Below are 26774 nucleotides of genomic sequence, written 5' to 3'. Positions count from 1 at the left end.
GAACTCTTATCGCTGACATTGAAACAGATTGTTTACTACCTTTGAAAAACTAGAAGAGTTTAAACATGCATGCACAGCAAGTGACTCTGCTCAACATCTTGATCTCCAACAGCTAGCGGGCTTCACGTCTAATCTCCTGTAGTCATTCAAAGAACGCTTTGGAGAATTTTGTGAGTGCACTTATATTTTTAAGTTTCTCACCCATCCACATGAGTGTGCAGTGGACAGCGCCGACCTGAATTACATCCCCGGTGTCTCCATCAGAGATTTTGAGCTACAAGCTACTGACCTGAAGGCCTCAGAACATGTGGGTGAATAAGTTCAAGTCACTGAATAAAGATTTGGAAAGACTTGCAGGACAGCAAGCAGAGTTGGCAAGCAAACACAAGTGGGGAGAAATGAAAAACCTTCAACCCACAGACCAGCTGATTTGTCACAACTTGGAATGTACTTCCCGTTACATACCACACATTGCAGCATGTGCGTATTGCTGTACTGATAATGTTTTGCTCTATGTATGCATGTGAGCAGTCTTTCTGACATCTAAAGAATGTTAAAACCAACCTATGATCATGTTTAACGAATGGAAGTCTCAACGCCTGCATGAAACTTAACCTCACCATGTATCAACCAGACTACAAAGCCATCAGCAAAACCATGCAGCACCAGAAGTTGTATTAATGGTAAGAAGTATTTTATTCATCATTGGTTAGCAACAGCATAACAATGTTATTAAAAATAATTTAGAGACTTATTGTACTTTAAAAGTGTTGTTCTTACATAAAATGCACAGATTTACATGTATTAGTGTTAAACATATTGTATGGCTCTCATGGAATTACATATTAAAATATGTGGCGTTCTTGGCTCTCTCAGCCAAAAAGGTTCCCAACCCCTGTGTTAACCATTTTACTTATGTTGAACTATCCTGGTGATTCTGGGATGAATCCCACTTGATCATGATGAATTATTTTTTTAATGTGTTGTATTCAATTTGCTAGTATTTTGTTAAGTATTTTAGCATCTGTATTCATTAGAGATATTTGTCTGTAGTTTTCTTTTTTTGTGTTGTTATTGCCAGGTTTTCATATGAGGGTTATGTTGGCCTCATATGAAAATGTGCTTCAAAGTATTGTAGTATTGTTTCTTTTTCAATTTTTTAGAAGACTTTGAGTAGAATAGGAACCAAGTCTTCTTTGAATGTTTGATAGAATTCACTAATGTAGCTGTCTGGCCCTGGACTTTTATTTTTGGAGAAGATTTGATAGTTGTTTCTATTTCCTCCCTGCTTATGGGTCTGATTAGGCTTTCTGCTTCATTTTGATTCAGTCTAGGAAGATTGTGTTGTTCTAGGAATTTATCCATTTCTTCTAGATTGTTAAATTTGGTAGCATATAGTTTTTCATAGTATTCTACAATAATTCTTTGTATATCTATGATATCTGTGGAAATTTCTCCTCTTTCATTTTGAATTTTGTTTATATGAGTCCTTTCTCTTTTTTCCTTGGTGAGTCTTGCCAAGGGTTTGTCAATTTTGTTGATCTTTACAAAGAACCAGCTCTCTGTTTTATTAATTTTTTCTATTGTTTTTGTGTTTCTATTTCATTTATTTCTGCTCTGATTTTTATTATTTCCTTTCTTCTGCTGGTTTTGGGTTGTCTTTGTTTTTATTTTTCTAGTTCCTTAAGATGTGAAGTTAAGTGGTTTACTTGGGCTCTCTCTTGTTTGTTCACATAGGCTTGTAGTGATATGAACTTCTCTCTTATTACTGCTCTTGCTGTACCCCAGAGATTCTGATATGTCATATTTTTTATTTTAGTTTGTCTGTATGTAACTTTTGATCTCTACTTTTATTTCTTCTTTGACCCACTCATTTTTTAAAAGTACATTTTTTAGTTTCCACATTTTTGTGGGTTTGTTTACCTCTTTTTTGCAGTTGAATTCTAGTTTCAAGGCTGTATGATCAGAGAATACGCGTGGTATAATCTCAATTTTTCTGAATTTGTTGATGTTATATTTGTGGCTCAACATATGGTCATTCTTTAGAATGTTCCATGTACACCATAGAAAAATATATACTCTGGCACTTTGGGATGAAATGTCCTGTAGATGTCTATCATATCCAATTCTTCTAGTGTTTCGTTTAAGACCAATATTTCTTTATTGATTTTCTGTTTGGATGAACGATCTGGAGCTGTCAGTGGTATACTGAGGTCTCTAACTATGATTGTATTTTTGTTGGTTTTTGTTTTTATGTCAGTCAGTAGCTGTCTTCTATATATTTTGGTGCTGCTTGGTTTGGTGCATATATATTAAGAAGTGTTATGTCTTCTCGCACTGGCCGGTTGGCTCAGCGGTAGAGCGTTGGCCTGGCTCTTGTTTGTTCACATAGGCTTGTAGTGATATGAACTTCTCTCTTATTACTGCTCTTGCTGTACCCCAGAGATTCTGATATGTCATATTTTTATTTTAGTGCGGGGGACCCGTGTTTGATTCCCGGCCAGGGCACATAGGAGAAGCGCCCATTTGCTTCTCCACCCCCAACCCCTCCTTCCTCTCTGTCTCTCTCTTCCCCTCCCGCAGCCAAGGCTTCATTGGAGCAAAGATGGCCCGGGCGCTGGGGATGGCTCCTTGGCCTCTGCCCCAGGCACTAGAGTAGCTCTGGTTGCGGCAGAGTGACACCCCGGAGGGGCAGAGCATCGCCCCCTGGTGGGCAGAGCATTGCCCCTGGTGGGCGTGCTGGGTGGATCCCGGTCGGGTGCATGTGGGAGTCTGTCTGACTGTCTCTCCCTGTTTCCAGCTTCAGAAAAATACAAAAAAAAAAAAAGAAGTGTTATGTCTTCTTGATTCAATGTCCCCTTTATCATTATGAAATGATTGTTTTTGTCTCTGATTACCTTTGCTGTCTTGTATTAAGCATTGTTTGATATGAGTATTGCTACACCTGCTTTTTTTGGGGGGATGTTATTTGCTTAGAGTATTTTTTCCAGCCTTTCACTTTGAATTTATTTTTATCCTTGTATCTTAGATGTGTTTCTTGTAGGCAGCATACAGTTGAATTTTTTTAATCCATTCTGCTACTCTGTATCTTGATTGGTGAGTTCAATTCATTTACATTTAGTGTAATTATTGACACTTGAAGGTTTCCATTTTATATGTATATATATTGCCATTTTATATATTGCGTTCTGTTAGTTTTGTATCTTGTTTGATTCTTCTCTTTTGTTTTTCTATCATTTGTTTTTGTTTGGCTGTAATCCATACTACTTTCCTCTGTTACTTCTTTTCTGAAGTCATTTGCTTTTGTGGTGGTTTATTCAGGGGTGCTTACCATTAAGTAATGGAAAGGGTACCTACCATGTCTACTGTAGTACACTGCTTCTACACTCCATCATCCTTTGCTACTGTTAATTTTTGTCCTCTTCCCGTTTTTGTTTTGTTGTCACAGATTAAATTTGATTTTATTGTGTTTTTGATGAAGCTTTTGCTAATGGTTTTGTTTTGTTTTTTTGTATCTGGTTGGAAAACCCCAGTTTGTATTTCCTGAAGTGGGGGTTTTCTGGTGATAAATTCCCTCATCTTTTCTGTATCTGTGAATGTTTTTATTTCTCCTTCGTATTTGAAGGATAGCTTTGATGGGTATAGTACTCTTGGCTGAAAGTTCCTCTCTTTCAGAACTTTAAATATTGGGGTCCAGTCTCTTCTGTCTTGTAGAGCTTCTGCTAAGAAATCTGTTGATAATCTAATGGGCCTTCATTTATATGTTATATTATTCTTTTCCTTGGCTGCCTTGAGAATTTTTTCTTTGTCATTGGTTTGTGCCAATTTCATTATGATGTGCCTTGGATTAGGTTTGTTAGGGATAAGATAACTCGGTGTTCTGTTTGCTTTTTTAATTCGAGGCTTTAGTTCTTTCCACAGGCTTGGGAAGTTCTCATCTATTATTTGTTTGAATATGTTCTCCATTCCATTTTCTCTCTCCTCTCCTTCTGATATACTTTATTATTTTTATGTTGCTCTTTTTGATGGAGTCAGATAATTGCTGTAGGACTTTCTCTTTTTTTTTTTTAATTTATGAGTTTCTCTCCTCATCTCTCTGTTGTGCCTCTAGTTGCCTGTTTTCTATGTCACTAATTCTCTTCTCTATCTGGCCTGTTCTATTAGCTAAGTTTGTTACCTTGTTTTTCAGTTCATGAATTGTGTTTTTCATATCTGTTTGATTTTTTTTTTCTTTTCTGTATTTTTCTGAAGCCGGAAATGGGGAGAGACAGTCAGACAGACTCCCGCATGCACCCGACCTGGATCCACCCAGCACGCCCACCAGGGGGCGATGCTCTGCCCACCAGGGGGCGATGCTCTGCCCCTCCGGAGCGTCACTCTGTTGCGACCAGAGCCACTCTAGCGCCTGGGGCAGAGGCTGAGGAGCCATCCCCAGCGCCCGGGCCATCTTTGCTCCAATGGAGCCTCAGCTGCGGGAGTGGAAGAGAGAGAGAGAGAGAGGAAGGAGAGGGGGAAGGGTAGAGAAGCAGATGGGTGCTTCTCCTGTGTGCCCTGGCTGGGAATTGAACCCAGGACTTCTGCACACCAGGCCGACGCTCTACCACTGAGCCAACTGGCCAGGGCCTTGATTTGTTTTTATAGTTTCAATTTTCTTGGTGATATATTCTTTCTGTTTGTTGAATTGTTTTTTGAGCTCCCTAAATTGCCTTTCTGTGCTTTCTTGTATATCCTTGTGTATTTTTAGGATTTATATTTTAAATTCTCTGTCATTTAACTCTAAGGTTTCCAAGCTATTGACTTTTTTCTATAGGTTTTTCCTCATCTATCTGAGCTACATCTCTGTCTTTTGTATCCATGATATTTGATTTATTTTTCCTTAATGGCATTTTATGGTGGTTTTGTTAATAACACTAATAAGAATTAATAAAGAATAAAATAAAAAAATATTAGAATTAAAAAAAATTTTTTGAGAAAATACAGTGAAGACTGAAAATTATATTGTGCTAAATGGAACAAAAACTACATAGAGTATCTGAATTGGGGAGAAATGACAAAGAGGCAAAAAACAAAGTAAGGACCCAGAAAATGGTACTAGGAAAAAGTTTGGAAAAAGAATAAAATAACTTGTTTTTATATGATGGTTGAATGAAAGCTATAGTGAAAGAGAAAAGAAGAAAAAAAGAAAAAAATTCAGTGACAAATGAAAATTCTATTGTATTAAGTGGAACAAAAACTACATAGAATATGGAGCCAGAGTTGGAGGAATGCTAATGAGGTAAAAAGCAAAGTAAAAAGCACACAAAATGCCACAAAAAAAATTTGAATCCAAAATAAAATAATTTGTTTGTGAGTGAGGATCAAATGAGAGGAAAAGTGTATGAGAAAAAAGGAAACCAAAAGAGAGGGAGAAAAAGAAAATAAAAGGAGTTATGGTTTTTGGAATGTAACCCCCATAGAGAGAGAAAAAAAGAATGGACAATGTAACACCTATGGGTAATGAAGTTCAAAATGAAAAGAAAAGAATAAGCTGCAAAGAGGATAAAATGACCAAGGTGGAAGAAAAAAAGGATAAAAAATGAAAGAGAAAAAAATGGAAAAAGTTATAGAGACTGTGGATTTTTCCTGATTTTGAGAGGTTATCTTATTTCTTTTTTTTTCCTCTCCCTCTTCCTAGTCGGTGGCTCTGTACCCCAGGCTCTGCCCCTGTGGCATGCTTAGGCATATTTGCAGTTGATGTGTCATTATGTTGATGGCATGAACTAGGCCTCAGTCTCATTGGTAGTTGGGGCTTGTTAGCGTTTGCAGGCTCCAACAATGGGAGAGTCCATTTTCCTGGAGCCTCTCCCCGAGTCTCTCCTTCCTGAACCAGTAGCCTGGGGACCCAGCTGTGAAGTTGCCCCTTCCACTGCCTGGAGAGTAAGAGGCTTTAAGAGCCTCCAAATCCCCCCTCTATCCCTACTCAGCACAGGGCTCTGGGTAAGGCTCGGTCAGTCAAAGCCGCCAGTGTAATCAGGCAGGGCTGGGAGCCAATTGCTCTCAAGGTGTCTTTCTATGAGCCTCCAGGCATGTCCAATATGCCTCAGCACTCTGTGAGACCACTCTCCACAGGCTTTTTGTACTTTGTTACCTGTATTGGCTGGCAGGAAGATGCCTCAGTCACTCTCTGCAGAACAGGAGCCTTTAAAAGCTGCCACATCCCTCCTCCAGGTCCTTTTAAAGCACAGCACTGGGTATGAAAGCTCTTCCAACCAGAGCCACCAGCTTAAGCAGGCAGGGGGACAAGCTGACTTCTGGTCAGTCTCCTTTCTAAGGTTCCCCAGGTATGTCTGGTTAAATTTGCCTTAGCGTTCCATGAGACTGCTCTCCACAGGCTTCTCCCTTGTTAGAAGCCTACAGCCCAGCCCGCCCAACTTCTGCAGTGTTCTCTGAGGTCTGCTTCATAGGTTTGTGGTTTTTAACCTGTATCAGCTGGCAAGAAGTTGCCCCAGCCACTGCTTGCAGAGCAAGAGGCCCTAAAAACTATCAAGTCCCTCCTCTGGGTTCTCTTAAATCGCAGACATGGGAAAGAAGACCTTGTCAGCCAGAGCTACTGCCAGCGTAAGCCAGCTGAGCAATGAGCAGACTGTGGGTTAGGCTCCTTTCAGTGATCCACAGGTCTGTTCTTCAGAGGCTGTCTGCAAGCTGCCTGTGCACCCCTCCTCCCAGCACTTCCATATTTTTCTTCCCAGCAATATGCTTTGTTAGCCTGTATGGCTGGCGGAGGTGCCCCACCCGGAGAGGTCCAAGCATAGGGAAGCCAGCTTTTATGCACTCCCCACACACTGTTGTTTGGGGAGCAGGGACCACACAGAGACATCAGCCACAGCTCACGCAGAAGGCCACTGCTGGCAGTCTCTGACCCAGCCCCTCAGTCCAGGATCCTGGGCACCCATGCCCTATGCACCAGGAGAAATAGCTCGTACACCACCCATGCTCACTGAATGGGAGACTGAGAGTAAACAAGTTCACTCCACAGGTAAGCCACTCGCCCACCTCAGCTGGGGCCGCAGGTGTTAGCTCTGCATGGGCTGAGCCTTGGGATCACTGTCTCCTTGGCCCAAACATCTCCACTCTAGCCAGCCCACCATCTCCACCCTAGCCCCCCCTTTCTGTCAGTTCCAAGTGGAAGCAGACCTTTCTCAGGTCAGTGAGGGAAGTGGAATACTCTTTCTCTGTCTTATTTCCTACAGAGTGGGTTATATATTCAGCCACCTTTTTGCCCAATCGTACCTTTGTTTGGTGTGTGTGTATTTCAGATGCTCCTGGGATTTTCTGTCTCTAGTTGTTGGATTTGTTGAAATTTCAGGGAGAGGCATCAGGAGCCTCCGTCACAGCACCATTACTCTGATGTCACTCATATATCTTAATTGAATTCATTTGAATTTCTGAGACTGTGTTAAATAATAATTGTGACAGTGAACCTCCATGTATACTTTCTGATTTTAATTGAAATAATTTGATATTTTGCCACTGAGAATTATAATTAATGTTTGATTTTTAGTAAATATTATTTTAATTTTTCCCAATTTTTAAAATTAATTTTAATTTATTGTGTTAATATAGATTCAAGTGTCCCACTCAATAATAACACCCTCACCCTCGAACTATGTTTCCCCCATTACCCTCTTTTGTCCCCTTCACCCTAGCTCCCTTCCCCCTTCCCTCTGGGATTTGCTATCCTATTATCTGTGTCTATGTGTTATGTATATATAATTTCACTAATCCATTCACCTTCTCTGATTCCATCCCCTCATCGTCCTTCCCTCTGACAGCTGTCCCTCTGCTCCCCACCTTGTCTCTATTTCGTTCCTCAGTTCACTTTGTTCATTCGATTCCACATATAAGTGAAATCAGATGTTCTTCTTTTTCTGCCTGACTTATTTCACTTAGCATAATAATCTCCAGGTCCATCCATGCCATTGCAAAAAGTAAGATTTTCTTCTTTTTCATGGCTGCATAGTATTCCATTGTGTATATATACCAAAGCTTTTTAATTCACTCGTCCACTGACAGACACTTGGGCTGTTTCCAGACCCTGGCTATTGTAAAAAATGCTGCAATAAACCTGGGGGTGCATGTCTTCTTTTGAATCAGTGATTTATTATTCTTAGGATATATTTCTAAAAGTGGAATAGCTAGGTCAAAAGGCAGTTCCATTTTTAATTTTTTGAGGAAACTCCATACTGTTTTCCACAGTGGCTGCACCAGTCTGCATTCCCACCAGCAGTGTAGGGGGGTTCTTTTTTCTCCACACCCTTGCCAGCACTTATTATGTCTTGATTTGTTAATGAGCACCATTCTGACAGGTGTGAGGTGGTATCTCATTGTGGTTTTAATTTGCATTTCTCTGATGATTAGTGACATTGAACATTTTTTCATGTGCCTGTTGGCCATCTGTATGTCCTCTTTAGAGAAATATCTATTCATTTTCTTTGCCCATTTTTTAATTGGATTGTTTACCTTCCTGGTGTTGAGTTTTAGAAGTTCTTTATAAATTTTTGTTATTAACCCCTTATCAGACGTGTTGGTGAATATGTTCTTTCATTGTGTGGGTTGTCTTTTTATTTTGTTCATGGCATCTCTTGCTGTGCAAAAGCTTTTTAGTTTGATATAGTCCCATTTGTTTATTTTGTCTTTTATTTTATTTTCCCACGGAGATATATTGGCAAAAATATTGCTACATGAGATAGCGGAGAGTTTACAGCCTATTTTTTTTCAAGATGTGTATTGTTTTGCGATTTACATTTAAGTATTTTATCCATTTTGAATTTATTTGTGTGAGTGGTGTAAATTATTTGTCTAATTTTATTTTTTCACATGTATCTGACCAATTTTTCCAACTCATTTATTAAAGAGACTGTCTTTACTCCATTGTATACTCTGAGCTCCTTTGTCAACTGTCAATAGACCATAAAGACATGGGCTTATTTCTGGGTTCTCTGTTCTGTTCCACTGATATGTATGCATGTTCTTATGTGAATACCAGCTGTTTTGAGTACAATGGCCTTGTAGTATAACTTGATATCAGGAAGTGTCATACCTCCCATTTTATACTTTCTTTTCAAAATTGCTTAGGCTATTTGGGTTCTTTTTTGGTTCTATATAAATTTTTGGAATATTTTTTCTATATCTTTGAAGTATGCCTTTGGTGTTTTAATAGGAATGGCATTGGACTTATAGATAGCTTTGGGTAGTATAAACATTTTAATGATGTTTATTCTTCCTTCCATGAGCACAATATATGCTTCCACTTGTTTGTATCTTCCTTGATTTCTTTTTTCCATGTCTTATAATTTTCCAAGTACAGGTCTTTCACCTCTTTGGTTAAATTTATTCCTAGGTACTTTATTTTCTGTTGTTGCAATAGTGAAGGGGATTGTTTTTTTAATTTCTCTTTCTGACCGTTTATTGTTGGTATATTAAAATGCCACTGATTTCTGAACATTAATTTTATACCCTGCCACCTTGGTGAATTCATTTATCAGATCTAGTAGTTTTTTGACTGATACTTTAGGGTTTTCTATGTACAGTATCATGTCATTAGCAAATAATGGTAGTATTACTTCTTCTTTTTCAATTTGGATGCCTTTTATTTCTTCTTTGTCTGATTGCTGAAGCTAGGACTTTCAGAACTATGCTAAATAAGAGTGGTGAAAGGGGGCACCCCTGCCTTGTTTCTGATATTAAGGGGATTGCTTTTAATTTTTGCCCATTGAGAATGATGTTGGCTGTCAGTTTGTCACACATGGCCTTTTTTATGTTGAGGTATGTTCCCTGTATCCTCGCTTTGCTAAAAGTTTTGATCACAAATGGGTACCAGATGTTATCAAATGCTTTTTCTGCCTCTATTGATATAATCATGTGGTTTTTAACCTTCATTTTGTTTATGTGATGAAGTATATTTACTGATTTTCAAATATTGTACCAGCCTTGCCTCCCTGGAATAAATCCCATTTGATCATGATGTATGATCTTTTTCATGTATTGCTAGATCTGGATTGCTATTATTTCGTTAAGAATTTTAGCATCTAAATTCATCAGGGATATTAGCCTATAGTTCTCTTTCTTTGTAGTGTGTTTACCTGGTTTTGAAATGAGGACAATATTTGTCTCATAATAGGAGCTTGGAAGTATTCCTTTCTCTTGAATTTTTTGAAATAGCTTGAGAAGGATAGGTGTTAGTTCTTCTTTGAATATTTGGTAAAATTTACCTGTGAAGCCATCTGACCCAGGCCATTTGTTTGCTGGGAGTATTTTGATCATTGCTTCAATTTTATTTGCTGTAATCGGTCTGTTTGGGTTTTTTGTGTGTTTCTAGGAATTTATCCATTTTGCCAAAGTTGTCCAATTTTTTGACATGTAGTTCTTCATAGTATTTTCTTACAATCCTTTGTATTTCTGCAGTGTCAGTTGTTACTTCTCCACTTTCATTTCTAATTTCATTCATTTGAGTTTCTCTTATTTTCTTGATGAGTCTGGTTAAAGGTTCATCAAACTTGTTTACCTTTTCAAAGAAACAGCTCTTGGTTTCATTGATCTTTTGTATTTTTTTTTTAGTCTCCATGTCATTTATTTCTTCTCTTGATCTTTATTATTTCCTTCCTTCTACTTTCTCTGAGCTTTATTTGTTCTTTTCCTAGTTCTTTAGGGTGCACTATTGTTTACTGAGCTTTTTCTTGCTTCTTAAGGTATGCTTGTAATGCTCTGAACTTCTCTTTCAGGACAGCTTTTGCTGTGTCCCATAGATTTTTGAGTTGTTCTATGTTTGTTTTCATTTGTTTCAAGGAATTTTTTTTACTTCTTCCTTGCTCTTGTTGTTAACCAATTCATTATTTAATAAAATGTTATTTAGCCTCCAAGTGTTTGAATATTTCAGTTTTTCTATTGTAGTTGATTTTTAGTTTCATGTCATTGTGATCAGAAGTGATACTTGCTATGATTTCAATCTTCTTAAATTTATTGAGACTTGTTTTATATCCTAACATGTGGTCTATTCTAGAGAATGTACCATGAGCACTTGAGTTTCCTTTTTTCTTGATGAATCTGAGATGAAATTTTCTGAAGATATCAATTAAATTTAATTGATATAGTATGTCATTTAAAGTCACTGTTTCTTTGTTAATTTTCTATCTGGAGGATATTGTGTCAAATGCTATTTTTCTGCATTTATTGAGATGATCATATAATTTTTACCCTTCATTTTGTTAATGTGGTATATCTCATTGATTGATTTATGATATTGAACCATCCTTATATCCCTGGAACAAGTCTCTAGGTTTGCTAGTATTTTGTTGAGGATTTTTACATCTGTGTTCATCAGGGATTAATGTGTTTCCTTATAAATACAGTTTTAAAGTTGTTATAATATGTTATATTCCCATATCTGTTATTTTTTAATTCACTTTTAGAATAAACTAATCTATCACCACGTTATATCTTCCAGCCATTGCCCCCAATAATGTGGTATGAATTGAAAGCATTCTAGCCTAAGAATGAAAAGATAATGCCTCTGCAAACATTAGACAGATGATTCTGACTTGCCACTTAGTCCTGATAAGTAAAGTGTTTACACCTGGGCAACAGATATGTAAGAAAACCTTGGAAACCCCTTTAGGCTATATACAGTGTAATTCTAATTCTAATTCTGATGCAGTTGGCTTATTTCCAAAGCTAAATACATGTTCGTAGTTTTACATGGTTTTTCCTTTTTCTTTTAAATCGACCTTGGATAATTTCAACTTTAATTCTGGTATGTAGTCTTTATGGTCATTACTTTTTTTTTTTTTACTTTTTTTTTAGATTTTATTTATTCATTATAGAGAGGGGAGAGAAAGAGAGAGAAGGGGGGAGGAGCAGAAAGCATCAACTCCCATATGTGCCTTGACCAGGCAAGCCCAGGGTTTTGAACTGGCAACCTCAGCATTTCCAGGTTGACACTTTATCTGCTGCACCACCACAGGTCAGGCTATGGTCATTACTTTTTTACATAAAATGTTTTATTTTGTTTTTTTCCACAATTTTATTTATTCTTTGAAATATGAACACTCAACAATTTAAATACAAGTGATAACTCTGGTGCATATAGTTTAATACTGGTTTAAGAGTAAATAATACTCTGTCAATATCAGCCTTAATTTGTCTTAATGCCAAAATTTAACCTTTTTTATAGGAAAATAAACATATAAAATAAAATTTTAAAGATTAAATTCTTGGTTCCCTTTTAAGGATTTATTTTCATAAGTTTTAGGTCACACTAATATAACCTCCAAAATGCACAATTTATCTCAATTGACAATATTCCTATTCAGGTCATTGTGACCCACAAATCAGTTACTTAAATGGTTCTCCTTCCACCTCATGGAATAAAGTGTCCTTTACTTTTGTCAGTAGTCGCAAATATTGGAAGACAGAATTCAGATAAATTACTTCAGCGTTAATATCTGTCCAAGATTTATTTGACCAATGTTCAAATGAAAATATTTTGCTTTTTGTATGCTTTTTGGTATAATTAATACACAAATATTTTAATAAGATTATTTTGCATGTAATATTTTAACATCTTTTATGGAATTTCAAAAATAGCCTTAATGAGAAATAATTTAAGTTGTGTAAAATTCAACCGTTTTAAGTGTACAATTCCATGATGTAGTGTATTTATAACCATTTATGACCATCACCATGACCTAAATTTAGAGCATTGCTATCACCTAAGAACAAAACTCATGCTCATTAACAGTCATTCTGCTTACCTATCTGCCTTCTGACCACACCAATCATTAATCTACTTTCTGTCTCTACAGATTTTCCTATTCTGGACATTTCATGTAAATAGAACCATTAAATATGTGATCTTCCGTGTCTAGCTTATCTGACTTATTGTAATGTTTGTGAGTTTCATTCATGTTGTAACCTGTATGAGAACTGCATTCCTCAATTAGTAGCTTTTTTGTTAAAGTGCAAAAATATCAAAATAAGTAATGTTCAGTAGAAAAATACTAATCTAGGAGTCAAACACTTCTGCCCTATCTATGCCTTTCACAGGTCTTTTCTTTTCAACAAGTAATTTCTTTCATTCAGTTACTTCATTGGTAAAATGGATTTATGATAGCCTTTCCTACCTACCTAAGAGCATTAGGAGAATTAACAAGATAAAATGTAGGAACCCCTATAAAACTATAAAAATATTATACTGCATTTCAAAGTGATTTTCCTGGTGTAATAGCAAACCAAATTATTATATTTAGGATCAAAGTATTAGAATTTCCTTAAATGTTCCTGTAATAACAAAGGAAAACTGTAAATGTTAATACCTGTTTGCCTCAAGTTCCATTTGTTTCCACTAATGTATCTTACTGTCAGCCTTGGTTAGCTGTAGCAGTCAGTAGTCTGCCTGCTCTTAGAACAAGTTGTTGAAGAAGAGAGTGACTACAGTTAATTCAAGAGTCATATATTGTATGATGGATAAAGGCATTATGAACAGAATTTCACTGTGACGTTTCTTGGAAGGTGTGATATTCAGAGGGAGCTCGGTGCAGTGAATTGACCAGTTTTTATGATTCCTATGAATCTTTGGACTCCAGGAGGAATAATGTGACTTTAGCTTCCAATAAAAGGGGAGAGAAGTGCTGACCTGACCAAATGGTAGTGCAGTGGATACGGCATTGACTTGGGACACTGAAGACCCAGGTTTTTAAACCCTGAGGCCTCTGGTGTGAGTGTGGGATCATAAACATGATCCCATGGTCAGTGTCTTGAGCCCAGAGGTCACTGGCTTGTACAAGGGGTCACTGGCTTGGCTGGAGCCCCCCAGTTGATGCAAATATGAGTTGATGCTTCTCATCTCTTTCTCTTCCTATCTGTCTGTTCCTCTGTCTGTCTACAAAAAATAAGTAAATAAAAGGGTAGAACTGCTGATTTTACAGACAGAAACTCAAGAAGGTTTGTAGTAAGCCTTTAGGTATACTAAATCTAACAACCTTTGAGAAAGACTAGCTTGATATTGGGACACTGGGCTGCTTCTGTACCCAAAAGCAAGAGAACACAAAAAATACATGGTTTTCCTGGGGTGTGACAGACAGGAACACACAGACAGGAAGGGAGAGGGATGAGAAGCATCAACTCATAGTTGTGACACTTTATTACTATTCTTTAGTTTCCTATTACCAAAATAAGCCATGTTTACTATGGATTAGGAAATTCTAGCATTCTCATAGAGTTATAAACATTTGATGTGTATTCTCTAAGACTTTCAGTTTTGAATATATATTTTTATAAAACAGAACAGAATTTTATAATCTCTACTCTCAATTCCTCAATTATGAAATCTTTCCATGTTGGAATACTTATAGTACTCTGATTTTGGATGAATCATAATTTATTTAATTGCACCCAATTTTTGGACAGTTGTTTTCACTTTTTTTTTCTGTTAAAACAATGTTGTGCCTGACCAGGTGGTGGCACAGTGGATAGAGCATTGGACTGGGATGCAGAGGACCCAGGTTCAAGACCCCGAGGTCGCCAGCTTGAGCGCGGGCTCCTCTGATTTCAGCAAAGCTCACCAGCTTGGACCCAGGGTCACTGGCTCAAGCAAGGGGTTACTCGATCTGCTGTAGCCCCATGGTCAAGGCACATATGAGAAAGCAAACAATGAACAACTAAAGTGCCACAACGAAAAACTGATGATTGATGCTTCTCATCTCTCTGCATTCCTGTTTGTCTGTCCCTGTCTATTCCTCTCTCTCTGACTCTTGCTCTGTCTCTGTAGAAAAAAACCAACAAAAAATAACATAAAACAAACAAACAAAAAAGATGTTGTGATAAACATCCTCATAACTAAAAATCTTTTCCTGTTTCTGTATGTTGCTTTCAAATCTCCTTAGTCTTAAAATTATAAAATGTTTTTGGTTTTTTGTTCACTATTATGGAGATGTATGGTAGAATTTTTCAAAATGCTGTTAGCACAAGGGAGTTTTGTAGCATAAAAGCACTCTTTTGAAGAAATTCTTGCCCTTTCCTCATTTTACTGCCATCCAAGCACAAGGAGGAAGGATGCAGGAAGAAGAATTAGTGTTCTCTGTGGCTGAAGACGCACTCCATCTCCTTCCCAGTTTTTCAAAGAACTAGTCCTGCACATGGGGTCTCTGTAAGCATTCTGACTGTAAAATCCAGTTCATTAAAGAAAGTTATGTGTATATGGTTATTTGACTATTTGAAAATGTCTTAAGTACTTTTAGATCTAAACTTCTTTGTCTTCCATATACTTTATTATTAAAGTAATAATAAATCTTTTTATTTTTTGTCCCATAAATTTTTGCAGCTAATATTCTGTTTGTTATAAGTCACTGTCCCTTAGTTAACTCTAGGCTGTTCACATCCATCACTAGTACTTTTCAGTATTGAAAGTTCTCATTCTCTCTATATATAATGGAATAATAGAGTTTTATAATATTGACCCCCATTTTCTCTATCATGAAATATATTATGTAATATATGATTATGTGCACTTATTTATTTGTACAAATTTGTCAGAAAACAAAGTACTGTTCTGAAGTATTCAGAAGTTTCTAAACCTATGAAGATTGTTCCTAGGAGATAGAAAAAGTATTATCTTCATTTTGTGAATTGAGAAGAGTGGTTAAATGACTCAAGCAGCATAAAAATAAGGTAGAATTTAAGATTCCTTCTGTCTTACTCCATCCATAATTTGTAATATTTTGTAAGCCCCTATAAATTATAATTATCTTCATGTTATATTGGGTTGATTTTATATTTAGAATTAAAAAATACATTGGAGGTTTAGAAGCTTCTTTTCTTTTCTTTTCTTTTTTTTTTTTTCCTTTTTCTGAAGCTGGAAACGGGGAGAGACAGACAGACTCCCGCATGCGCCCGACCGGGATCCACTCGGCACGCCCACCAGGGGCAACGCTCTGCCCACCAGGGGGCGTCGCTCTGCCACGACCAGAGCCACTCTAGCGCCTGGGGCAGAGGCCAAGGAGCCATCCCCAGCACCTGGACCATCTTTGCTCCAATGGAGTTTTGGCTGCGGGAGGGGAAGAGAGAGACAGAGAGGAAGGAGGGGGTGGGGGTAGAGAAGCAAATGGGCGCTTCTCCTATGTGCCCTGGCCAGGAATTGAACCCCGGTCCCCCGCACGCCAGGCCGACGCTCTACCACTGAGCCAACTGGCCAGGGCCGAAGCTTCTATTTTTTTTAATTCTGAAGTAAATTCTTGATCCTTAATATAGAATATAATTTATTTTCAAATTTCACATATCGGATTATCTCCTTAGCTTGACTTAATTCACTTCCTCACTCTATTATTTTCATATTTTCTAGTTTTCATATAGCTACAGCTGGACTGAATTGCAACTTTTTAGCTGCACCTATATTCACACCTATTCTAGCATCTGATTTATAAAAATTGACAAATGTCATTTCAGTCTCTCCTGGCATTATGCAGGAATGTTAATGTACTTCAAGTATACTTGTTTCAAAATAGATTTGAATTAAACTCTGAAATATAGACCCAAAAATGAAATGAATTTTCCAAGTGGCTGTATTACCATCTGAGCTTTATAAAATGTTGGCTAAAGTTACAATATGTTAATTTGCAATTGATAGTCAAATACTCATTAAAGAACTTTCCTCTATTATTGGTATATATTCTTACATCTGCAAAGGTGTCCTCTATTAATGCTCATTTAAAAAATGTTGCTGGGGCCCTGGCCGGTTGGCTCAGCGGTAGAGTGTCGGCCTGGCGTGTGGGGGACCCGGGTTCGATTCCCGGCCAGGGCACATAGGAGAAGCGCCCATTTGCTTCTCCACCCCCACCCCTTCCTTCCTCTCTGTCTCTCTCTTCCCATCCCGCAGCCAAGGTTCCATTGGAGCAAAGATGGCCCGGGCGCTGGGGATGGCTCCTTGGCCTCTGCCCCAGGCGCTAGAGTAGCTCTGGTCGCAGCAGAGCGACGCCCCGGAGGGGCAGAGCATCGCCCCCTGGTGGGCAGAGCGTCGCCCCTGGTGGGCGTGCCGGGTGGATCCCGTTTGGTCGCATGCAGGAGTCTGTCTGACTGTCTCTCCCCGTTTCCAGCTTCAGAAAAATACAAAAAAAAAAATGTTGCTGGCCCTGGCCAGTTGGCTCAATGATAGAGCGTCGGCCTGGCTGAGTAAGTCCCGGGTTCGATTCCTGACCAGGGCACACAGGAGAGGCGCCCATCTGCTTCTCCACCCCTCCCCCTCTCCTTCCTCTCTGTCTCTCTTCCCCTCCGTAGCCGAGGCTCCATTGGAGCAAAGATGGCCCAGGCGCTGGGGATGGCTCCATGGCCTCTGCCCCAGGCGCTAGAGTGGCTTTGGTCGTGACAGAGCGACGCCCTGGATGGGCAGAGCATTGCCCCCTGGTGGGCATGCCAGGTGGATCCTGGTTGGGCGCATGTGGGAGTCTGACTGCCTCCCCGTTTCCAGCTTCAGAAAAATACAAAAAAAAAATGTTGCTTTTGTAAAGGGCTAAACTCATCAAATTGTAGTATAATAATCCATATAAATGTTATCTAAATACAACATATTATGTTCATTCACATCAATTATATCTTATCATAAATTGTACCAGTTCAGCCACATAATTAACTAATTAACCATCTAACTAAATAAAGTCATTTAAAATGGTGGAAAATAAAACAGGTTTAAGTGTAAAGCCACTATCCCTTTGTTATCTAAAACATAATGTATCATTGATGAAGGCAAAGTGAAGTACTTTATTATAATTTCTCTAAGGAAAAGGGAGTATATTTTATTGATATTTATATACTGACCTTACCTATGAAATATAGGTTGGTACTCAATAAATGTTTATTGAAATAAAATAACATATTTATAACATAGTTGAATTGTAATGCCATGATATTAGATATTATCAGTGAAAACTGCACAACTTGTTCTCTTTCATGCATTTTTATTTTAGGTTAAAGATTAATTTAACCATAACTTTAAACATCTATTTGCTGACATTTTTATTTCTAATATCTACACATTTGCATTTATTCTTTCAGTTATTTTTTTGAGCAGCTTCAATATCTCAAACATTATAAATATAACAAAGTTCCTACTCTCCTGGAATTTACATTCTAGTGTTTCCATTGTGAAAAGTAAATGAGTGTAATGCATTTAGAATAATACCTGGCACATAGTAAGCACCCAACACTTATTAGCTATGGTGATGATGATGATGGGAGACACTTGTATATAAATGTTATTCAAAACCATGAGACTAGATGAAATTAGCTAGGGAGAAAGTGCAAGTAAAAAAAGTGCTGAGGACTGAACCCTAGATGCTTCCCAACATTTGGAGTGTATCTAGAATGAGAACCATTCATAGAGACTGATGAGCAATAGCTAAGGGAGTGGAAGGGGACAAGAGAGTATAGAATGGAAACAATAAGAGTGTTTTAAAGAGGGAGTATACTGTGTGTCAAATTAAATTTGGAATTGCCAATAGAGAAAGGTCATTCATAACCTTGAAAAGAATGATTTCTGTGGAGGAGGGGAGAAGAAAGCTCGATTGGAATGGGCAGAAAAGAGACTGCAGAAAGGCAAATCATAGAAAAAGGGAATGTGAATGACTAAGAAGTATAAAGTGAGATGATCAGCTTTAACAGGAAGCAGAAAAACTGCAAATTAAGCCAACAATGTGACACTACTTTGTATCCTAAGGATTGGCAAAAAAGAAATTTTAAAAAGCTCTTTCTAATAATAACTGGTAGGAAAGTAGGAACCTTTATTCAGTGAGGGAGAGGCTAGCAGGTGCATCCATCCTGGAACCATTCAGTATTATTTAATTATGTGTGTGCCTGTGACCTCATGAGTGTGCTCTAAGGTCATACTGGAGAAAAACTCCCATATGAGTATACTAGAAGATGTATTTTATTGCAGGATTATCTGTGGTGACCAAGTTCATTACTATAGGTGTAGATCAGTAAAATGTGGTGTGTGCACATGGTTAACCATTATAGATCAGTTAAAAAGGAACGAATCACATCTGTTGTATAGCTGTATGGATGGGTCTCAGAAAACATAAATGTGTAGCGCATGATCAGATGGTGGCACAGTGGATAGAGTGTCAAACTGGGATGTGGACAACCAGAGTTTGAAACCCCAAGGTCAACGGCTTGAGAGCAGGCTCATCCACCTTGAGCATGGGTTCACCAGCTTGAGTGTAGGGTTGCTGGCTTGAGCCCAAAGGTTGCTGGCTTGAAATCCAAGGTTGCTGGCTTGAGCCCAAGGTCTCTGCCTCGAGTACGGGGACACTCTGTCTGCTGTAGCCCCCTGGTCAAGGCACATATGAGAAAGCAATCAATGAACAGCTAAGGCGCTGTAATGAAGACTTGATGCTTCTCATCTCTCTCCCTTCCTGTCTGTCTGTCCCTATCTGTCCCTCTCTCTGACTCTCTCTCTCTGTAAAAAAAAAAAATCCATACCGTGTAGTGAAAAAAGAATTAAAATGAGATTTATTTATTTGTGCATTTTTTGGATACCTGTAATAAATACTATTTATTCATACATAAGAAGCAGGTTAGGCCCTGGCCGGTTGGCTCAGCAGTAGAGCATCGGCCTGGCGTGCGGGGGACCCGGGTTCGATTCCCAGCCAGGGCACATAGGAGAAGCACCCATTTGCTTCTCCACCCCCACCCCCTCCTTCCTCTCTGTCTCTCTCTTCCCCTCCCGCAGCCAAGGCTCCATTGGAGCAAAGATGGCCCGGGCGCTGGGGATGGCTCCTTGGCCTCTGCCCCAGGCACTAGAGTGGCTCTGGTCGCGGCAGAGCGACGCCCCAGAGGGGCAGAGCATCGCCCCCTGGTGGGCAGAGCGTCGCCCCTGGTGGGCGTGCCGGGTGGATCCCGTTCGGGCGCATGCAGGAGTCTGTCTCTCCATTTCCAGCTTCAGAAAAATACAAAAAAAGAAAAAGAAAAAGAAAAAGAAGCAGGTTAGAAAGCATACGTTAAATTCAAAAACATAGGTGCCCTCTAGAATGGACTCTTTTCAAATACAAATAAAGATGTCCCAATATTTTAAAACAAAAAAAAACCAACAACCCTCCCCTCCTTGTTAACATATTCTCCTCTAGATATGATTGGATTTCTCAGCTCCCTATTCAAAGAATCAAATGTGTTGTTTTCATTACAGTTTTAAGCTCATTCCCTGCTCCAATAAGTTCTCTGTCCTGTTCTCTTTTGTTGTGCACTGAGTTAATTAGACTCAGTGCACAATACGCTATCATACTTGATGTGTGCAAACAAGACCCCACTCTAAACAATATATTTATAAAGATGTCAAGCACAGAGAATACTATAATAAATGTGAGTGACATCATTCATATTTGACTGGTTTTAACATTTGGCCATAATTACTCTGTAGATTGTTAAAGAAAAATACACAATGAAACCCTTCATTTTTACTCTTCCCCATACAAGGATAACCACTGGTAACACTGGCCCAGCAGTTTTCTCATGGTGACGAGGGATGAGATTCAGAGCAGAAGTTGACAGTAGGTAGTTACTACCACCACCAATGAAAATAGCTAGTAGTTACTATTTCTTATTATGTGCCTGATACTGTTTTCCTCCGTACATATTTTAAGTCACTTAATTCTCAGAATAATTCTTTGCCATAATAACCATTTTTATAGGTAGGAAACTAAAGTGCCTAAATCCACATAGCTGGTAGGAAGCAGAAGCAGCATTTGATAAAAGGCATGCTGGCTTTAAAATTCATGCACGCCAGCTCTATGTTATTCTGTTTTAGGAATGTATTAAAAGAATAGTGAGCTTTGGTTTTTCCTTTTCTTCAATTGTTTTCACAATTTAATATATATATTAATATATAGTCTTCAGTTTCTCATTAAAAAAAGATTCCCCTGGATCTGGATCTATGGTTGCCAGTCCTTTTTCCTGCTTGTTCTTCCATTCTGCTACTAGAATCTGAACAATTTTCCTCCATATAGCACTTGGAAACAGATTTTTAATTTTTAATATGTAGACAGTTTTAAGCTTGAAATCTTTCTCTCTGTAAATACTTTATTTATTGTTTTTAAAACATTATACTCAATATACCTTCCAAATGACTATAAAGTTTTATTTTCTTTTATAAAATAATTATGAATACCTTTTATATTAGTAGTTTCTAGAAACCTTTCAGAATAACAAGATTCTCTTAAATGACTAATTACCCCAAATATGATGCCTGCTTAATGCTATCCAGGAAGCAGCTGGCTTTATATGAAGAGAGACTAAAAGCTCTTTTTGTCCTGTTCATTTAAAATCATTTGCTTCTTATTTAATATCTGCAAAGAACACAGTCCCATCATAGTAGAATTTGATGTTGTAAATTTTGGATTGTTTCCTTGAGTTCCACCTTACATCTGCATGGTGTTTAAAGCCAATGCTTCCTTTCTTTTTGTAGGCATTCAGGGCCTTTTGCCTCATAATCCAATGTCATGCTGAATGACAGAAAATTGAAGCTGAATTTACTTAACTACAGAGAAGACCTGCACAGAACAATACACTTACTTAAGAACTCTTTGCCACAGGAACTAAAGGAGCTGTCTAGTGCAGGTGGCTTAATCTCTCTGCTGCTTATCCTGTGTTCCTTTATTTACTAAGGACAGGAACTGGGCACTCTGCTTCCAAAAACAAAAGCACCCTGCTAGGCTACCAGAACCAATTATAAACCAAAAGGATGCTTAGGCCTGGTTCAAAACAGTCAAGATAGGGCCCTCTGTATTTTAAAAACAGTTCTTAATCCTCCTTTATTAGAGAAAGTATAACCAAAAGCTGTGATATGTTCATCAACTCCTAATTATACACTGGTGGGCTATTTACATTATGAGTTTTTTTATAATAAATATTTTTTTCTATGTTCTGTGATACCTCTCTGCTTATAAAAAATAATGTATTTGTTGACATTACTTGTATTTCTTGTTTCTATTTACTTCACATGACAACCTTCAGAGGTTCCTCTGTTTTGAAGTAAAATGTTTATTTGCTCTTCTTATTTTTACTCAGAGATGCTATAAAAACATAGAGAATGATCTGAAGACAGTGGCTTCTGTACTCGTTGGGTATTATGAATTAAAGACAAAGCTATCTATGTTATCTTGAAATAGGGAGAAAGGGAGATATAGGTGGGTATGTAGAGAGAATAATGGTGGAAAGTGTAATAGTTTTTCCTTCCTTGAGTCAAGTTTCACATCTAGTTTAAGATTATATACTGATAAAAGTACCAAGGGACATTTAATAGAAGTCATAATTGTTGTTTCTGATGTTAGTCTCATAAAGTTGGTCATAATGACACCATTTTGTCTTAATATTTTCTATTAATTATATTAATTTTTGAACTTTAAAAAAGTAAAATCTAAATGACCTCTTGAAGTTAGAAATTTCACTGGTTTACTGCATAGCTTATATAAAATAATTTTTGTTTATCTTAAATATACCTCTTTAAAGATATTGGGATAGGCCAAGGGTCGGGAACTTTTTTGGCTGAGAGCCACGAACGCCACATATTTTAAAATGTAATTCTGTGAGAGCCATACAATGAGCCGTATACATTACACTTTATCCAATACAAATTTGGTGTTGTCCTGGAGGACAGCTGTGATTGGCTCCAGCCACCCACAACCATGAACATGAGCAGTAGGAAATGAATGGATTGTAATACATGAGAATGTTTTATATTTTTAACATTATTTTTTTATTAAAGATTTGTCTGTGAGCCAGATGCAGCCATCAAAAGAGCCACATCTGGCTTGCGAGCAATAGGTTCCCGACCCCTGGGATAGCCTAAGCAAATCTAGACCCACTCTATGCATACTTTCATGAACCAATACCATACCCTCTTTTAACTTTTAGATTTTTAGTCAATATAAGAGTTAGAAAAATAAGGACTGTGGGATGAGGCCAACCTGAGTTTGAATAACAAGATCTCTGCTAGCCAGCTATGTGACCTTTGATAAGTTGATTACTATGGTCCTTGGAGACTTCACTGGTAAACATGGAACATGTAATTGTTTCTCATGGTAGTTGTGACTATGAATGAAGTGATATAGGAGAAGGCACTTTGTGCAGTGCCTGGACATGGTATACCATCAACAAACACCAGCTTCTTTCCCTGCTTCTTCCTCAGAGAATGGGTGGAAATCTTTTAGCTGTGCCCATGGAGTAGAGCCCTCTGCAAGCTCCCATGAACTTAATAACAAAGAAACACATTATTCAACTTTTATGAGATTACCTTATTTCCAATTTGGGGTTTTACTAAAAAATGCTGTATGTTTATGTTATTTTATCTTTTCTCTCATGTAATGTGAACATTTGATAATTGGAAAAGATTTACCCCACAAATATTATCTACCAAGTAAGTTTATATCAAATCTTATTTCAAGGGGCCATCCTCTCAAATGTATTGCCTCAACAGAGTTGAAGATCTGCAGTCAGTTTGACTGCAGACTAAGGCACTGACTCATTGTAAGGCACCAGGCAAGAGAATCAGAGAGGATCTCATGTTTTCTTCATCTGAAAAATGGGCTGTCAGCACCTACAAAGGCAGCTGCAGGGATAAATGAAATATGGGTGTGAAAGTGCTGGTGCACATAAAATTCATGCCAATGTTTGATAAATTCTAATTAAAACATTTGTTTGGAGTGAATTTATTTTCTGATTTAAGGAAATAGTTCTTCAAAAACAAAGTTAAGAAAGAAGATTGAAGATAAAGATATATATATATTATATATGCACATACATAAAATACATATATAGTATATGTATGCATCCATAAAGATTTTAAAGTTTATTATTAAAAATATGTTATTGAAACACCTGAGAAGATGTAGCATAGATATTTCTTAATTCCAGTGTTTTAGATATTTTTAAATAGAAACCAGTTATTCCATCTGTTTGTTTTGCACCTTATTCCCAAAAAGAGTTCCAACTAGGACTGTCCCTGGAGCTGGGATTCGGATCACAGTCCCCACACACAGGCTAATGGCAGGACTCAGGCAATTTAAGTGTTCTTTCTGCTTTAGTTTCCGTTCTGTATCCACACATGTTGGACACGGCTGTTTGAATTATCTTCCTTACACATTGTTTGAATTCCTCACTTTAAGATTATGGAAGCCAATTTTAGCTTTGAAAGTCACTAAAATGCCTATTAGATTCTCCCTGGAGTTAACAGGTTCTTTGCCTGGAGTTGCACAGGGATGGTCTGTGTCAGTTATACCAGGAGGCCCTCGCTGTCCTTTCAGTTCTGGCCACAGGAGCTGGCTTAGGCAGGCAAGTGTTTCTTCAGTGAGCCACATGATCAGAAATTCATGTGTGTTGGCTATATAAGTTTCCTTTGAAGACATCAGTAAAATTGAGCCTATTAGCTGAAAATTAGCATGATGTTAGGGGTCAAAAGAGGACAATAAATGGAATCTGTCAAAACCCATTAGTCCAATGGCATTTCAGAGCCAGGACAAGCTGTGTATGGCTATCCAGGCAAAATGGAATGAACAGGTGCATTATTCTTGGGGAGATGATTGACAACTCTAAAAGAAATTTTCTAATCAGCTGAATATATATTATGTCATTTCAGATTTACAGTGTCAAGTAGAGGCACTTGGGCTAAGACTTCAGAAGGCAGTGACAGAGCTGGACAGCTACAAAGAAAGGCTCATGTAAGATGGTAAACATTAAACAACCTGTGAGAATTTAGAAAGGTCCCTGATATGTTACCTGGGACTCCTTGGCCACGATTCAGCTGTATGGGCCTGGTCCACTACTGCTTTTCTTGGCCACTTTACTAGCCTAGATTGTATTTTGAAGGACCTGTATATATTTTTAAATATATGAGATGTTTCTTTCCCTCAGTAAGAAACTTACCTACCATGTATTAAAGCTTTCCCTGTTGTTCAAATTAGTAGCTTATGTGAGATAGTCTGACTATTTTTTCTTATTGTCTCTATATCACCTGCCCAGAAGAAACAACATTAAAGTTGTTTCTTAAAATTTCCAGTTTTAGATTCAATAGTTTGAAAATTTTGAAAAGCTGAGTAGTTATGTTTTATATAAGTAAAATAATTGACAAATGAATAATAAGAAAATGTCCTTGTAAAATATCCAGACCACTATTTCTTTTAAAAATGAAGGAATATATGCACACTTATATATTCATTGCAGCATTATTTACAGTAGCCAAGATTTGGAAGCAACCCCAGTGCCCATCATTGGAAGAGTGAATAATAATGCTGGAAGAGTGAAAAATAATGGTATATTACACAATGAAATAGTACTCAGCCATAAAAAGAAGGAATCTTATCTTTTGCAACACGGATAGACCTGTAGAGTATTATACTAAGTAAAATCAGTCAGCGGAAGACAAGTACCATGATTTCACTCCTATGTGGAATATAATGCACAAAATAAACTAACAAACAAAACAGAAACAGACTCATAGATAGAGAACAGATGGACAGATGTTAGAGTGAAGGGGTTTGGGGTGGGGGCTTGGTGATAAAGGGAAGGAGTTAAGCAAAAACAAATCCAAGATCTTGTAGACACAAACAATAGTACGGTGATTTTCAGAAGGTAAAGGGGTTGGGGGCAGATAGAAGAGGGTAAGGGGGGGATAAATGGTGATGGAAGGAGACTTGACCTGGGATGGTGACACACAATACAATATACAGATGATGGATTATAGAATTGTACACCTGAAACACATAATTTTATTAGCTAATGTCATGCCAATAAATAAAAATATCTCCAAAAAATGAATTTCAGAAATTTCAAAAGTTACTTTATAGTATAAATATAGGACATCTGCCTGACCAAGCGGTGGTGCAGTGGATAGAGCTTTGGCCTGGGATGCAGAGGAGGCAGGTTAAGCACCCAAGGTTGGAGCCTGACCTATGCTGGCGCAGCATAAATAAAGCATTGATCTGGAATGCTGAGGTTGCCGGTTCAATACCCTGCACTTGCCTGGTCTAAGGCACATATGGGAGTTGAAGCTTCCTGCTCCTCCCCCTTTTCTCCCTCTCTCTCTCTCCTCTCTAAAATGAATAAATTATACCATGCTGTTTTGATTGTCGTGGCCCTATAATATAGTTTGAAATCAGGTATTGTAATGCCCTCAGCTTCATTATTTTTCCTTAGGATTCCTTTGGCTAATCGAGGTTTTTTATAGTTTTATATAAATCTGATGATTTTTTTGTTCCATTTCTTTAAAGAATGTCATAGGAATTTTTATGGGAATTGCATTAAATTTATAGATTGCTTTGGGTAATATGGCCATTTGGATTATATTTATTCTTCCTATCCACGAACAAGGAATATTTTTCCATCTTATTATATCTTTTTTGATTTCCCTTAACAATGCTTTGTAGTTTTCCTTATATAGGTCCTTTACATTCTTTGTTATGTTTATTCCTAGGTTTTTTTTTTTTTTTTTGTAATCGTGAAGGGGATTATTTTTTTGAGTTTGTTTTCTAACATTACATTGTTGGCTGTTGTTGAGTTTTATGAGTTCTTTGTAAATTTTGGACATTAGGCCCTTATCTGAGCTGTTGTTTGAAAATATCATCTCCCATTTAGTTGGCTGTTTATTTTGTTGTCAGTTTCTCTTGCCGAGCAAAAACTTTTTAGTCTGATGTAGTCCTATTCATTTATCTTTGCCTTCACTTCTCTTGCCTTTGGAGTCAAATTCATAAAATGCTCTTTAAAAC

General features: G+C 37.7%; 1 protein-coding gene across 1 annotated transcript in view; it reads left to right on the top strand.

The window, feature by feature from the left end:
• LEKR1 (leucine, glutamate and lysine rich 1) overlaps positions 1 to 26774 on the top strand; it is a 230207-nt gene that overhangs the window by 118889 nt on the left and 84544 nt on the right. Inside the window, 1 exon segment of the mRNA XM_066254409.1 lies at positions 24650 to 24731. Within this exon segment, the coding sequence (XP_066110506.1) occupies positions 24650 to 24731 (82 nt within the window).

Source organism: Saccopteryx bilineata, chromosome 2 (assembly GCF_036850765.1).
Source record: "Saccopteryx bilineata isolate mSacBil1 chromosome 2, mSacBil1_pri_phased_curated, whole genome shotgun sequence".
Lineage (NCBI taxonomy): Eukaryota > Metazoa > Chordata > Mammalia > Chiroptera > Emballonuridae > Saccopteryx > Saccopteryx bilineata.
This window is presented reverse-complemented; position numbering and strand designations above follow the sequence as displayed.